Genomic DNA, 16163 nt, shown 5'->3' with positions numbered 1-16163 from the left:
ACAGCAGGAGTGTCTCGGTATCAGGTAGAACTCCTCTGGGCGGTTCAGGCGTATCATATTTTCAATTATGCTTACAGATCTATTCTGTAACAAATTTCAGCTATACTGTTGGAAGAGGCTGTGGCTCAGTGGTTGTGCGCTGAACTTTTAATCAGGGGGAAGCAAGTTCGAGTCCCTCTACAGCAGGGCTCTCCAACACGTCGATCGCGAGCTACCGGTAGCTCGCGGGCAGCTTTTCAGTAGCTCGCCGCTCGATTATCGATTATAGCGTAGTAAGGTTGCTTATTGATTTTTCGGCCGCGGCTGGACAATAACGTTTTTTTATTTTAGATTTTTTTCTGTCACACGAATATCAAATGGTCGGTGACGCAGAGATCAAGGAACAGACGTGACAGCAGCACAGCGACAACACACACGGAGCAGTTTGCTTTCTCCACCAGCACGAGTCCAGAACTAACAGCAGAATGACCCGCTCTGAATCAGGCCCTGTCGCTGCGCCTCAGAGACACACAGGGAGGGATTTGTGTTTTTTGAAAAACACTCGTTATCGTCATGTCAGGTTTTTGGTGAATTTAATCAAGTCTTGGATTGCAGAGTATGAATGTCCTCTTGCTATTTTCAGTTGATAAATACTTGTGTAAAGTTTGTGAAGGCAGGAGGAAAGCTTCCGCGATCACCGTCTCCTCTCCGTTCCTCCAAACCCCGCCCCCTCCCTGAAAATAATGAGTGACAGGCTGATAGTGACCCGATAGAAACTTTATTATTCACTTAATCACTGATTGAGATATGATGAAGCTAACTTAATCTCATACATTCATGGGATTTATGTAACAGTAAGACAGAGAATGTAAGTGTGCACCCACATGCACTATTTTTGTTTTTATAATGCTATTGTAAATACTCCTGCTGTTTTCAGACTCAAGTCATGTGTGTCTTTTTTTTAACAGAAGACCGTTGCTAGAAGCTGCAGCTAGACTGCAGAAGTATTAGTTTTTTGTTTTTGAGGATGGAACCATTTTCACACACAGATATAGGGAGGCTAGACCTATACAATTGATTTATTATGGTTTATAATTTAATGTCAAGACGAAGAAGAAGAAGAAAAAGATGGCTGAACAACTGTTCAGTGTCAATCCTGTGGAGATCTCCAAAATAATGTTCAGCTTAAGTCTCAGCAAAACTCACAACATTTCTGGAGCCTTGTAGACCCAGAAAACTATAAGAACATTCACCAAGCAGCACTGAAAATGTCTGCTTTATTTGGTTCTGTTCTACATACCTTTGTGAAGCAGCTTTTTCTGACATGAATGAAATCTAAATACAGAACAAGACCGACTGATGAACATTTAAATGACTCTATTAAGTGAACCTAAGTGGGTCCAGCATACACCTCTATGGTGGACTGTATGCAGTGCCATTAATCTCACTAACAAAAGAGTGAAATGCTTGTAAGGTGGTGATTAAGGACACTTATGTGAATGTTCAGTGATGTACTTATTATGTGGGCCATAATAATATGTGAGAAATCTTCGTTTTCTTGGACCTTATTTTTGATAAGCTTTAGGTATTGCAATTTCACACGTGTACAAAAGTATAGCTTAATTCAACTGATGAGGGCTATGTGAATAAATGTAAGCGATGTGATGCAAGTAGCTCTTGGCCACTTTCATTTTTTGAAAGTAGCTCTCAGATGAAGAAAGGTTGGAGACCCCTGCTCTACAGTCAGCATGTCGTTGTGTCCCTGAGACACTTCACCCCAAATGGCTCCTGTGGGGATTGTCCACAGTACTGAATGTATGTAAGTCGCTTTGGATAAAGCGTCTAACAAGTGACATGGAATGGAATGGAATGGAATGGAAGAGCATTATTGGCCCATGATCACCATGGAAAAGGTTTGAAAATGTTACTGATTTAATGGAAGATAAAAGAAGCAATTAGGGTGGTTCAAAAATAGTCATACTCGTGGGGATTTAGGTGGGCAGTGGGAAGACAAAGGTAGTCCTATTAACTAGGCAGAAGATAAGAGAAAATGGCATAAATATGTAGAGAGAAACACAAATAACCTGGAGTGAACATATGAATAAAATATATAAGAAATGTAAGATGGTTCTAAATAAAATTACATGTCTAAATGGGGAGCAAGTAGGAGTATGCTGAGGAATATTTATACATCTTTGATAAGATCAGAACTAAATTATGGATGTGTAGTATACGGGTCAGCAGAAAAATATTGCTATAGAAGCTGGAAGTCAGGTCATGCCGGGGGGGGCTATTCACACTTCCACTACAGAGAGAGAGAGAGAGAGAGAGAGAGAGAGAGAGAGAGAGAGAGAGAGAGAGAGAGAGAGAGAGAGAGAGAGAGAATAGTTGTACAAAATAAAGTAAGAAATCATTCCAAGTGTGAAGAGTGATTAGTAAAATATGCATAAATAGAAAGAGAGAATGCTAACTAGGTAACATAAGATTAGAATATGATCACAAATCATTTAAACTTGTTTATTCTTAAGATGTTTGGATTATTGAAAAGTATACAGCTCCCTTTCATCTGAGTGTTGAGAGCTGTATCCATAAATTCATGTTGTGCTCAAAGTGCACCAGATTGATGCATTTCACTTCAACATTTAAAAAATAAATCTTCCCGGGGTGCATGCCCCCGGACCCCCCTAGAGGATGTGAGGTCCACCCCCAAATAAAGCAGGTTAAAATAATTAAATTGCAGACATGTTCTTCTAGTAAACACTGAAAACGGGTCCCACAGACCCAAACAGCACACAAAGGTTAAAGGTAAGCATATAATAATGTGTAATGAAACAAATACCAATAACTGTATTGCATTGTTTTCTTATGCGCAATTACTTCATACTGTCTTTGTCTTTTTCGTCCTGCATTTATTGTGCCCCCCTCAGAAAATAACTGGCCCCAGCCTGGCCCCCCCAGTCAAATTGGTCTAGAACCGCCACTGCTTCGTAGACACTGACACGCACTGTGAATGATTATCCATTATACACTAGCCATCTTTATCATGCACGCGCACTCACACAGGACGGTCACGGGGTTCACTGACTACGTTCTGCCAAATCACGCCCCCCATGAATCAAGTGTTCGGGAGTCCCGATGTAACTCCACCCTCCTCTGCCCCCCAGCACTGTGCATGTCTGCGGCATAACGCTGCGCGGTCATTTCCAGGTTGAAGCAGCGGCTGAGACCCGTCCCACAGCTCAGCATGTCCCCGGGACTCAGACCTGTCTCCCCCCGCCTAACCCTCCTGCTCCCCCCGCTGCTGCTGCTGCTGCTTGCGGGACAGCAGAGCCTCGCGACCCGGCCGCTGCTCGTGTTCCTGATCGACGGATTCCGCTATGACTACATGGACGACCTGGGCGCGCTCCCCGGATTCCGAGAGCTCGCGAGCAGCGGGGTGAAGGTGGACTACATGACCCCGGACTTCCCCAGTCTATCTTACCCCAACTACTACTCACTAATGACAGGTACTAGGCTATATATAGGCTATATACAGGGGTTAAATTGGGATTTGACATGTGGGGGGGCTGTTTTTTTTGGGGGGGGGGGGGGGGGTTGCGGGATAGCGGGCTATATATGAGGCCCAATCCTAAAGCAACTGCTCCTGTATCAGATGCACTATTTGATGCCACCAATCGATGCACTATTTGATGCCACCAATCGAGACAGTAAACATAGAAAGTATGTTAATTAGACCGTCTTTTTATTAGTATTATTTAACTGGAATGAATTTACATTTGAAACTATTAATATATACACAAACATTTTTCACAAATTACAGACCTTCAAATTGCCATTTTAAGTCAACATTTCTCTGCACACTTACTCAAGAACATTAAAAAAAAACGATATGAGTACAGAGACATTACCCTATCTGAACTGATTGAGGAATGAAAGTCCACATCAATATAAGCAGTTCAACAACATTACTGTATGTACGACCAGCTACACTCAAAGAAATGATATGTTAGATTTACTTAATCTAGTTATGTCAACCGGCTGCACGTAACAAGGCTAAGTAAATAGGAAACAGACTAGTAAACTAATATTTACTTCTTGCATTTAAGTAAATCTTACAAAAGCATCTTAATTAAATGCTACATCATACAGTTATGTTGTATTTGCTTAACACAGTTATGTTGAATTTACTTAAATTGTTGTTTTTACTGAACACAATTATGTTGTATTTACTTAAAGTTTGCACTGATTTACCTAACACAGTTAGGTTGTAATTACTTAACACAAATTAGTTCCATTTATGTTGTAGGATTGTGTTATTTGCACTTAACATCATTTAATCCAAATTGCTCTATCAATATAAGTAATTCAAATGACTCCAACTCAGTAATTTGTATTCCGCTCACTTTATTTTAAATGTTCATTTTACACTTATAACATTGCATTTTGCAAACAACCATCTGAATTGCCACAACAATTCAACAACAAAAAAACACTTAACTCCAACAGCCCATTTGTGGTAGGTGCACATATTAGAATTTTAAAGCTCTTTGCGTAAAAAACCCATGACAGCTGCTGAACTTGACAGTGATGAGAAACACGAGTGACTCAAGAAGTTAACATGTGGGCTGAAAAGCTACAATAATGACTTATTATCTGAACATTTTATAAAATGCAACTTTACTATGAAGTATGGTGTTTTTATGTCTTTCCAAACACTTAGATGAAACGCATCACATAATATTGCTCAAGCACATAATGTGTTACAGTAGATCTTTGCCTCTGTTATACACATGAACATATGTCTTGAACTTTCAAAAGCAGAAATACAATTGTGAGTGTCTGTGTGTGTGGTGTGTCTCTCTGTGTGTGGTGTGTGTCTGTGTGTGTCTCTGTGTTTGTGGTGTCTCTCTCTGTGTGTGTGTGTGTGTGTGTGTGGTGTGTCTCTCTGTGTATGGTGTGTGTCTGTGTGTGTCTCTGTGTTTGTGGTGTCTCTCTGTGTGTGTGTGTGTGTGTGTGTGTGTGTGTGTGTGTGTGTGTGTGTGTGTGTGTGTGTGTGTGTGTGTGTGTGTGTGTGTGTGTGTGTGTGTGTGTGTGTGTGTGTGTGTGTGTGGTGTGGTGTGTGTGTGTGTGGTGTGTGTGTGTGTGTGTGTGTGTGGTGTGTGTGGTGTGGTGTGGTGTGGTGTGGTGTGGTGTGGTGTGTGTGTGAGAGAATGTACCGAGATGGAAATGAACTGGACGTTATCTCTGTCACAGTATTTTGTCCTTGGGATTACTCTTGTAATCTGTTTTTCAGAACCTGCACCTTGGTTGACAGTCTGTTGCCATCCAACCCCATCAATACTTTTTGAATGAATTCAAATGTATGTTTCAGGTCCTTGCGGTAGCTCAGATTGAGGCTGTAAATCAGTCCAAGCAATACTGCCCATCCATTTGCCAAGTATTTCAGCTCTCGCAGCACTCCAACACCCTCGATGATGACGCCCGGGTTCTGCTCCTTCGTGTTTCACGAGATAGAGTCCCAATACCATTGGCTCCATTTGGGTTGTTGCAAGTTCAACATCCTAAAGTGGGATTAGAACATAGTATTCATGATTATCAGTATGAGAACCCTGACACACATCATTTTATAATATGAAACAAATGAGCAAATCCTTTTATTGGATCCATTGTAAATAAATACATGTAGTTGTAAATGTACATGAACAATATAACCAAAGTAGCAGCAAATACTTTGAATAAAAAACAAATTCAATTATTTTTATTTAAAGAGGACATATTATGCAAATGTTCAGGTTCAAATTAGTATGGAGTGTCTCTACTTTAAAGAGTCCTCTCCTGCTGATGTTCAGGTGTATATCAGTATGTAGTGTCTCTACTTTAAAGAGTCCTCTCCTGCTGATGTTCAGGTGTATATCAGTATGTAGTGTCTCTACTTTAAAGAGTCCTCTCCTGCTGATGATCAGGTGTATATCAGTATGTAGTGTCTCTACTTTAAAGAGTCCTCTCCTGCTGATGTTCAGGTGTATATCAGTATGTAGTGTCTCTACTTTAAAGAGTCCTCTCCTGCTGATGTTCAGGTGTATATCAGTATGTAGTGTCTCTACTTTAAAGAGTCCTCTCCTGCTGATGATCAGGTGTATATCAGTATGTAGTGTCTCTACTTTAAAGAGTCCTCTCCTGCTGATGTTCAGGTGTATATCAGTATGTAGTGTCTCTACTTTAAAGAGTCCTCTCCTGCTGATGTTCAGGTGTATATCAGTATGTAGTGTCTCTACTTTAAAGAGTCCTCTCCTGCTGATGATCAGGTGTATATCAGTATGTAGTGTCTCTGCTTTAAAGAGTCCTCTCCTGCTGATGTTCAGGTGTATATCAGTATGTAGTGTCTCTACTTTAAAGAGTCCTCTCCTGCTGATGTTCAGGTGTATATCAGTATGTAGTGTCTCTACTTTAAAGAGTCCTCTCCTGCTGATGTTCAGGTGTATATCAGTATGTAGTGTCTCTACTTTAAAGAGTCCTCTCCTGCTGATGTTCAGGTGTATATCAGTATGTAGTGTCTCTACTTTAAAGAGTCCTCTCCTGCTGATGTTCAGGTGTATATCAGTATGTAGTGTCTCTACTTTAAAGAGTCCTCTCCTGCTGATGTTCAGGTGTACATCAGTATGTAGTGTCTCTACTTTAAAGAGTCCTCTCCTGCTGATGTTCAGGTGTATATCAGTATGTAGTGTCTCTACTTTAAAGAGTCCTCTCCTGCTGATGTTCAGGTGTATATATATATATATATATATATATCTGTGTTTGGCTATGTTTCAACTTACCAAATATTCCTTTATGAAGCTCTCGGAACTTTCATTCAAGTAGACGCAGAGCGCTTTAAGGACACAGTCCCGTCGTGTTTCAACTGTGGGATCCTGAGGGACAAACACATTTTCAAAATCTTCACACAAGAATACTGATTATGCTTGTGTGCTGATTTTTGGCAAGTCAAAGAAAGGGGGTCAGAGAGGTTAAAATATATTTATATGAGAGGGACAACAAGAGAGAGAGATAAAGAGAATATGGTGTTGCAGTGCCCAAACTACACAATTTATTACAACTACATACCTTGTCCATGGCTGCCATGATCAGGCCCAAATTGCGTCCTGCTGTTCCCCCCTTCTTTTTGAAAACCTTCATCAACTGAGACGAATGGCGATCCAGTTGAGACATGAAGGTAGGCAGCAGCGGAACGGTGGTGATGCGGGTGAATTCTGCGTTTACCTGCAACACATTGTGATACAGGTTCAAATGTTTTGTTTAAAGCTAATAATATCCATCAAGTGTCATAGCAGAAAGGACAGGACATCTACTGGTGTAAACCAAACAAAGAATTTCAGCTGAGGTTCTTTTCTTATACATGTGCATCTATTAAAATAGCTCTGCACTTAATACAGGTAAAGATTCAACATGACATCTACTTAAATGTGTTTTAAGAGCATTCCATGTTTTGAAAGAGCATGGGCATTCATAGTATGTGCATGGATATGGGTGTCTCTGACCAAAATGGCCGTGTTTTAATTTATAGTGCTTCAGTAATTGGTACCTTGTAGATTGAGTCTCAGTACATTGTTTGCATCTCCACATTCAAAACCTAGAGAAAAAGAGAAATGTGTTAATGATCCAAATGTATTGTAAATAACAACTATTATTGCAGCCATTAACATAATTCAGGGTGTGAGGTGCAGGATATAGCAACCCATTACTGGATCTTAAGCAGTGGTGGAAAAAGTACTCAGATCCTGTACTAAAGTAAAAGTATAAATACTCCATTACTTGCTATAGTCCCAAGTTCAAAATAATACTTAAGGTAAAGTTCCAACGTGTTATTAGCCAAATATAATAAAGTATCAAAAGAAAAAGTACTTTGTGCAGAAAGCCTTTTGTAAAAGGGTTGCATCATAGAATAAAAATGAATGTTCTTATAATAAAAAATCTACATATATACAAGATTTTTTAATGTTGTGATTTGTTAATATAGAGCATATTTTGGAAAGAACTGAGTAAATTAGTAGTACATGTATATGAATATAAACATTATCTAAAAAGGTAACTACAAGTGTCAAATAAATGTAGTGTTGTAAAAGTACAATATTTCCCACTGAAATGTAATTGAGTAGAATTACAGAGTAGCAGAACATGGAAATACTTTTCCACGATAAATAACTGTTTAAACACAAGCAGTTGCCACGGCAGGTAAGTGGCAACTGCCACACACATTCGCTTGGCTCAGCACCCAGAGTAACACCCCTTCAGCAGCCGCAGTTGTCTCAGCAAATAGTGGCATCTGCGGCTGAAGTACCTGCCACTATTTAATCTTGCTCTCTCTCTCTGATTATTATAAAGAAACACGTTTTCGGGTGAATTACGTGTCTATTTAAGAGCTGTCTTAATGGAAGATGTGCTTGTTGAGTGTGTTCCTGTACATGCTTTAAATAATTCACACTTTGATATTCCTGGCCGACATAATTAACGTAACGACCAGGCACGGCTCCGGCTGACGCAACAGTACAGTGCACAGATGGGATTTTTATTTCTTCCAAATAAGCTTTACAATTGAACAAAAAAACCTCCCTCAGGGCGTTACACTTGATGAAGTTATTTTTAATAGACTTAGAAGACCTTAACCGACTATGACCTTTTTGGCACTGGAGATGTTTGCAACCAGGCTCTCAAATCTTTAAATCAAGCACATTTTAAAAAAAAAATTCAAAAAAAGGAGGGAAAAAACGTGTCCACTTACTTTTGGTAAGAGCTAACATTACTATTATGATCAAGCTAAAATCATTAAATACATAACGATTGACTTATACAGACAAAGCTTGAAATGTCACCTCTTTTGTGACATATTCTAACACTTTTAAGTGCAAGGGAACATAATTAAAAAGTGACCGTTAAGCTAGCTGTTAGCTAGGCTGCACCGCTTTTCAAATCTATCATCAAAGTATACAGTTGGTAGCAGGGAAATCAAAAATACACATCAACTTTTGTATTTCAGGGACCGTTTGTGTTTAATATATGTTAATATTTAAGAAACTTACCATAACATTGCAGGATGGCACAGGAAAGGGAAAAAATGCGGTTCTGTCATCTCACAGTCACAGGATTCAAATTACACATGTCCCCGGTCTTACAGCGCATGTGCTGAGAAAGTACGGCAAGCACTTTGGGACAATCAGTGCGTTTTAAATAACTTTACCATTTAAATACAACACAACATGGTAATGTAATCCCAAAACTTTGAACTTTTACATAAATGCAATTAAAGTCTCTTGATTTAATTGTAAAAAGTGCATTTACTTAGTAGTTTCAATATAAAAAAAGCAATTAATGCAAACAACATCCATATTTCATTTCTAAGAGTGTACTTCATCAAATCCCAGATGGGCTGATAGGGGGAAGCCTGTGTAGTCGTGCATCTTTGTCTACAGGCTAAATGGTCTGCAGACCTTCTGGTAGCCACCCACTTCCTCACATATTTCGTGGGGTCCCAAGAGGTAAGAGGAGGTCCAACCATTTGAATGAACATTAGAGCAGAGACATTTTGAGTTTTCAGTTGTGAGCGCATTGATGTTACAACTGCATTCATTTCTGAGAAACCCCTCTCACACTCTGCACTGCTCACAGCAATGGTTTCCACTGCATTCTTAAGCTTTAGAAGGGACATGTGCATCGGCACACTGGCATTCTCCTTAAAGTCCCTATAACTTTGCTTAACACCAGAGAATCCGATTTTCAAAAGAGTGCATAGCTCTCTTATTTCACACTCACCATACATTAATGGTAGAGGGCTTGGCCATGTCTTTGTATCAAGAACATTGACCTTTTGAAAGAGGGATTCCTCTTCACTTGTGACCATCCTTGTTTCCATGCTTTTGCATAGTGCTGCATAAAACTTTGTGGGATCTATTATCTTCTGCCTTGGGTCATTGCGTAGTGTTATGCCATTAAAAACACCTTGCTGCTCTGCCTCACATGCGATTTTGTAGAACAGACCACTGTCTGGGTTCCTGCTCATGGTTTTAAAAACATCTAGCTGTCTTTTGATCAGATTTACTGATTGAGACAGTCTAATGTCTCTCGACTGTAGAGCCTCAGACAGGTCTTTCAGCTCCTCAAGTGCATCCATCATCAGTCCCAGGTTTTTAACAAAAGCAACTGACGTCAGCTTTGCTGCTAGCCCCTCATACATGCATCTATCATTTGAGGAACGGTTCACATCTACACTTGCAGATGTGAGGTGATGATAGAGTGCAGCATACATGGTCCAAACAGCATTTACTGTCCTAAAAGATGAAGCCACCCACCTTATCCCGAGGACGCGACCAATCTTCCTCAAGCATACACCTACTTCAGAGACTGCAGCATCAAGCTCTCTTAAGTTCTTTGGTGACTGATGATAGAGACAGTATAGCTTGTCAAGAAAAGCTGTGAAGTGGTTGGTTTCGGTGCAGTGCTTGACTGCATCTGACACAGACAACTCCAACCTATGGTTTAGACAATGCCAGCCTATGAGGCCTGGGTACTTACTTCTCAGTTTTGTGTAGACACCATTCTTTCTGCCTACCATTACGGAGGCTCCATCTGAGCAGAATCCCACCAGACATTCTTTCAGAAAAGCATCATCAAGACCATATTTCTGTAGACAGTTCAGTAGTTGACTAATGATTCCATCTGCAGTTGTACTCTCTAGCTCGAGAAGATCTAGGAAGAAGGTCACTGGCTCTGAGCTATCAACTGACGTTCTTAGGTACACAATAAGACAAGACTTCTTGCTTAATGATGTGCTTTCATCCACAAGAACAGTTAGCTTTGGTCGGGTCACTTTGATACTTGCCAATAGGGCTTCCCTCATTTCTTTTGAGATAAAATGTACAATGTCTGTACATGTAACATTTGAGTGGAGTACGCGGCCAACATTTACACCATTTATCATTTGTAGTTCTATTAGTCCAGGATGATCAGAGTATGGCCGGTTATTTTTTGCAATGTAGTATGCCGTTCGAAAGACATTATGGGTGGAAGCCAAAATGTCTTTTTGAGTTTTTAGAAAGCTTGATTTTAAAGCTTCTTCATTTTGTCTTTTTACTATGTCCTGTGCTAATTTGTGACTCTGTGAGACACTATGTTCATTTATTTTCTTTCTCAAAGATTTCATTTGCTTCTCATTGCTGTTGCCATATGGGCCTACCCTACAGTTCTGCCATTCAGTAGAGAATGAGTACCTCTGTTTCCCTGTTCTCATTGCCCCAAGGGATCCCGCTTCCCTGCATGATTTGCATCCTATTTTTTTATTTCCAATTATTAGAAATGGATATTTCTGTGTGAAATATTCAAATTGACTTTGATTCCAGCAGTCAGGCAAGTTGTCAGCCTTTCCTACACTGCTTCCCTGCTCTGCTCCTCTGTCCTCCTCAAACTGCCCTGCTCTGCTCTCTTCAGGCTGCCCTGCCCCTCTGTCCTCCTCAGGCTGCTCTGCTCTGCTCTCCTCAGGCTGCCCTGCTCCTCTGTCCTCCTCAAACTGCCCTGCTCCTCTGTCCTCCTCAGGCTGCTCTGCTCTCCTCTCCTCAGCCTGCTCTACTCCTCTCCTCTCCTCTCGTTCCTCCACTCCCTTCCCTTCTTTACGCTGCTCTGATCCTCTCTCTTTTCCAAGCTTCCCTGCTCGCCCATCACCTGCCTTGTTCTGCTCAACTCTGCATTTAAATGCAGGATAATTAACAAAGGAACTTATGGTGAATAAATAAAAGATACAAATGGCTTTGACACGCTAAGCAGCAGTGATGTCTTGCATACCTTTTAAAGAAGTCTGTAAGTTTCCTCTTTTTTGCTTCACTCATTTCTCATTTCTGCATCATGCCTCACTTTAACCTCTGAAACTTTCAAAGAGAAAGGAAATACATATATGCATATCTCAGCTTTATGCACACACATACATAGCATCAGGCTGGGGCCAGTTATTTCATGAGAGGGGCACAATAAAAGCAGGTTAAATTGACAAAGACAGTATAAAGTAATTTTGTAAAATAAACATATAATACAGTAATTGGTATTTGTTTTGGTCAATTTAAGTTACAGTCCTGTGTTTCAGTAGTTTTTTTCATTTTTAGTATTTGTTTTAGTAACTTTAAGTGACAATTTAATTAAAAAACATAAACAGTATTTGCTTTTATAAGGTAATGAACAGTTTAATCTCCACTGTACATCATGGTTTAGGAAACGGGCGCTCTGCACGGAGGAACCGCAGCAGAGTCCCGCGGGAGGTGCTGCAGTGTAGCTCACGATCGGAGCAGAGACACACGTTCACTGACACTAAGCCGACAAACTATAGCTGGTCGCAGAGATCTGCTATTCTAAAATAAAGTCCACAATATCGACCACTGGCTGGTGTCTTTCTCTTAGTTTAAGAAACGCTTGATTTGATCAAAAGTTAGTCAAACAAAAAAACGTTATTTAACTTAATGGTAGTCGAACGTAAAAGTAGAATATCAGAGCAATTCATGTTAAGAAACCTGTCAGCGTATTACCTATTTTTCTCCACACCTTTCCCGGATTCACCTGTCACTGCTGGCTGTCTGTGTGACTGACGGAAGAGACTGTGTGGTCGCCGATCAGCAAAGTTTATTTGAAGAAAATAAATAAGGGGGAACCCCGCGAAAAATTTGAAAAGTGCAAGTCATCGTCGCGTCTTCTTATTTATGCTCCCTACTGCTAGAAAGAGTGTTTTATTGATTTTTCGAATTATTAAGAACCTTAAACATATAGAAAGAAAAGTTTTAACATGTATATCTTTTTTGTGTAAACATATGATATAGGCATGCTGCATACATTGTTAAAAATATGCGAGGGTGATGACGTCAGAGCTTTTCCTATGTGCCGGGGCTTAGCCCCGGACAGCCCCGGCCCAATTTAACCCCTGGCTATATATATATATATATATATATATATATATATCTAGCCTATCTAGCCTATCTATCCATCTATCCATCTATCTATCTATCTATCTATCAATCTATCTATCTCTCTATCGCTCTATCGCTCTATCTCTCTCTCTCTATCTGTGTACCCCCCCTCCCTCTCTGCATCTATCATTAGCACAGGGTTGGTTCAGATTTCTTTGAAATGTGGTTTCACAGTTTTGGACAGTTTAAAATGCGAGGGTCGTGATCGGTTCGTGCACGTTCCGTGATGGCCGGCCGGCCCCCAGTCTGACTTGATACCGCCCCCGTGATAAATAAATGTAATTATTGTGAAGCCAGCTGCAATGGATCATTGATCCACCAGGGGGTGCAGTGGGGTTCCACACTGGAGTCATGTGTGGAGTCTTGTACAGTATGTCTGGTACTAATGTATAGCGGATCTTTGTTAAGATCCATATGTCACGGATAGGATCATAGTCTGTGCTAAATAAGACATGTAATCATTTACAAAACATCACCATGTTGTTATTTAACAAAATAATGTTGTTTAGTCGAAAAAAACGAACAGCAGCCGGCTCTCGATTTTTAATCCTAATTTAATCGTTTATGTTCGCCGAATTGACATGAAATCACTGACAAATATGAATATACTGTATTCAACTTCATTAAAATGTTATTAACGTGCCTAAACTCAGTAATTCACTAAAAATTACTGATCCCTCCGCGTCGCGTCGCGGAGGGATCTTGATCCCTGGGTGTTATTTTTCCCCATAATGACCAAGTCGCTGCAAATTATCCCGCTTATTACATGGCCACATTCTCAACAAAGTAACGACATGACTCCCAATATTAATTAAAATGCTTTTATGGATTTAGAAAATATTTTTATTGATTTAAAAAATAGTTGTATGTATTGATTTAAATTTACATGCATCCGCTAAGAAAAATAGTCCGTTGTTACCGTTTTTTAAACAGTCAGAATGAAACGGCAGCTCTCAGCTGTGTGTTCACACTCCTAACTCTGATCTTTCTTTTCCAACAGTTAAGTTAACTGTAGGTTACTCTGAGTGACAAGCTTACAGTTAGTGAAGTAACACTTTTTTTTTGTGAGTCACGACCTCGCTGTTTCATTCTAACATAACGCTCCAAATATGACTGTTTCCACTCGGACTTCAATACAGCAACACCATTGTTTGGTTTCCATGGTAGCGTGTCTCTTTAGTAGCGTGCACTCCTTTCCTGTAAATTACAGGTCCAGCCAGGCAAAACAGTAATATGAAATATGAATGTTAGTTTTTAACTGAAATGATCAAATAAAGTCAAAATGTCACAGTGTTTACAAACATTGACCATACCGTTCACCAGCCCCCACCCCACTATGTTGAGTATAGCCTACTCTTTGTTTAAAACGAATTGGCCATCGGAATGTGTGTGTCCCAACCCCCCCCCTGTGATATCTCTTCTCCAGCAGTCTGTAGGTTTGTGTTCGCAGATCATCACCCTTAGCTATTTCAATTACCTCTCAAACAACCTAAACTAGTTATAAATGTTTATTTTAAATAAAGTATGTTTCTTCACATGTTAGGTCTATATTGAAGGTTCATTGAAAGTAAAGCTTACTTTGGTTCTTGTGCTCTAGTTCTTCAAGGAATCTTACTGAGAACGTTATGTTTCCTCTGACTGCTTATGCCAAAAGCAACGACAAATTATCTGTTTTAAATACCTTTTTAGACCGTAAACTTTAGAATGAAATGTAATACCGGTTAGTTTTTTGTGTTCATACTGACAGAAGAAGAAATAAATTAAGTATGAATGAGAATAAGACTTATGTAATGTATTGACATTTGATCAGTATAAATGTATTACTAACTTTATCCACTGTGGTACCGAAGCTTGGATCACCGCCAAAGACATGGCCGAGGGCAGGTGGCAGCTTTCAATATTTTTCATGTGCGATTCTAACGCTTTCAGAAAGTGAAACATACAGCATCATTTGAGAAAAATAAATCAAAATAAGCGTTATAAATGAACCCTGACTACTTGTGTTTAGGACTCACTGTATTTTGGTACTCTCTAGGTCTGTGGGCCAAATCCGGCCCCCGACTTCATTTGATTTGGCCCGCAAAAGCTTCAAAACATATAATATGTTTATTATACGGTTTCATGCCACTTTACAGAAGCACAATGTCCATAAACTACATGTACCACAATGCATCTTGTGACATGCGCACTGAAGAGACTTGCAATTATTTGAAATTATTTGCCCTAAACTTCTGCTCTCAGACATAGTTAATTACGAAGTTATTACCTTATCCGATAATAATCCAATGCAGAGGCAATAATGTTATATAAAACATTATTTATATATATAGTCTTAAAGTTACAACCGGCCCTTTGAGTGCAACCTTAATGCTGATGTGGCCCGCGATGAAATTGAGTTTGACACCCCCTGCTCTAGGTAATGGAAATGTGAACATGGAGGTGTAAAGATGCGGTTGCAGGTCAACACAAGACAACACATTAACTATTTAAATGGTCATAAGACATACACTGAGCACTTCCTTGGCATCAAGGTAATCACTAGAGAGAATACATTTGTGGAATAATAATCTTTTCTAATACTGTGGACATGAAATAGAAATTGAGGAGCTACATTCCTGGAATATGTGTACTGAGTCATGCTTTGTTGCGAACACAACAGTGGGGAGCCTTTGTTGCAGTCGCCTCAAAAGACAGAAAAGAGGGAGCCATGCGCCAGTCTTTGAAGCTGTCAATCTCTTCTGTCAAAGACCATTACAAGACTATTTATGTTTGGATTCTCACTTGAGGAATCTTAACCTGAGCCACAATAAATTGTCTATAAATAGATTCCCAACATCTCAGTTGTATTAAAAATGAATAAGGCCATCTTCACGAAAAGTTCAAAAGCAGCCTCTTGCCATTCTGTCTAATGTTATCTTTGTGCTTTTGCTGTGCTGTCCCTCCTAACCAAACTCGGGGTGTGTGTGTGTGTGTGTGTGTGTGTGTGTGTGTGTGTGTGTGTGTGTGTGTGTCTTTATGACTCAGAATATGAATACATTGGGATTTGATATGGGGGGGGGGGTTCTGTTAGAAGGTGCGACGGGGGAGGGGGGAGAGAGTTAGACGCTATTTTAAAGTAAATTCAACACATATCGACCCTAAATATAGCATATATTAAGAACGAGAAAGTGTTAACATTGTTTTTTGTAAACA

At 39.9% G+C, this 16163-nt stretch overlaps 1 protein-coding gene and 1 long non-coding RNA gene across 2 annotated transcripts in view; one reads left to right on the top strand and one right to left on the bottom strand.

Moving 5' to 3' along the window:
* The first annotated feature begins 3122 nt into the window (after positions 1-3122).
* enpp6 (ectonucleotide pyrophosphatase/phosphodiesterase 6) overlaps positions 3123-16163 on the top strand; it is a 39343-nt gene continuing 26302 nt past the window's right edge. Inside the window, exon 1 of the mRNA XM_034133864.1 lies at positions 3123-3485. Within this exon, the coding sequence (XP_033989755.1) occupies positions 3224-3485 (262 nt within the window). The 5' untranslated portion in view covers positions 3123-3223. The remainder of the gene's footprint in view (positions 3486-16163) is intronic.
* LOC117485359 lies at positions 5141-8698 on the bottom strand. Its single transcript, XR_004556217.1, has 4 exons — positions 7559-8698; positions 7081-7236; positions 6795-6887; positions 5141-5540 (listed from the first exon to the last, which is right to left on the bottom strand). It is a non-coding gene; the product is annotated as an uncharacterized LOC117485359 (long non-coding RNA).

The sequence above is a fragment of the Trematomus bernacchii genome, unplaced genomic scaffold, assembly GCF_902827165.1.
Source record: "Trematomus bernacchii unplaced genomic scaffold, fTreBer1.1, whole genome shotgun sequence".
Taxonomy (NCBI): domain Eukaryota; kingdom Metazoa; phylum Chordata; class Actinopteri; order Perciformes; family Nototheniidae; genus Trematomus; species Trematomus bernacchii.
Note: the sequence above shows the minus strand (reverse complement) of the source record. Positions and strands in the feature narration are given on the sequence as shown.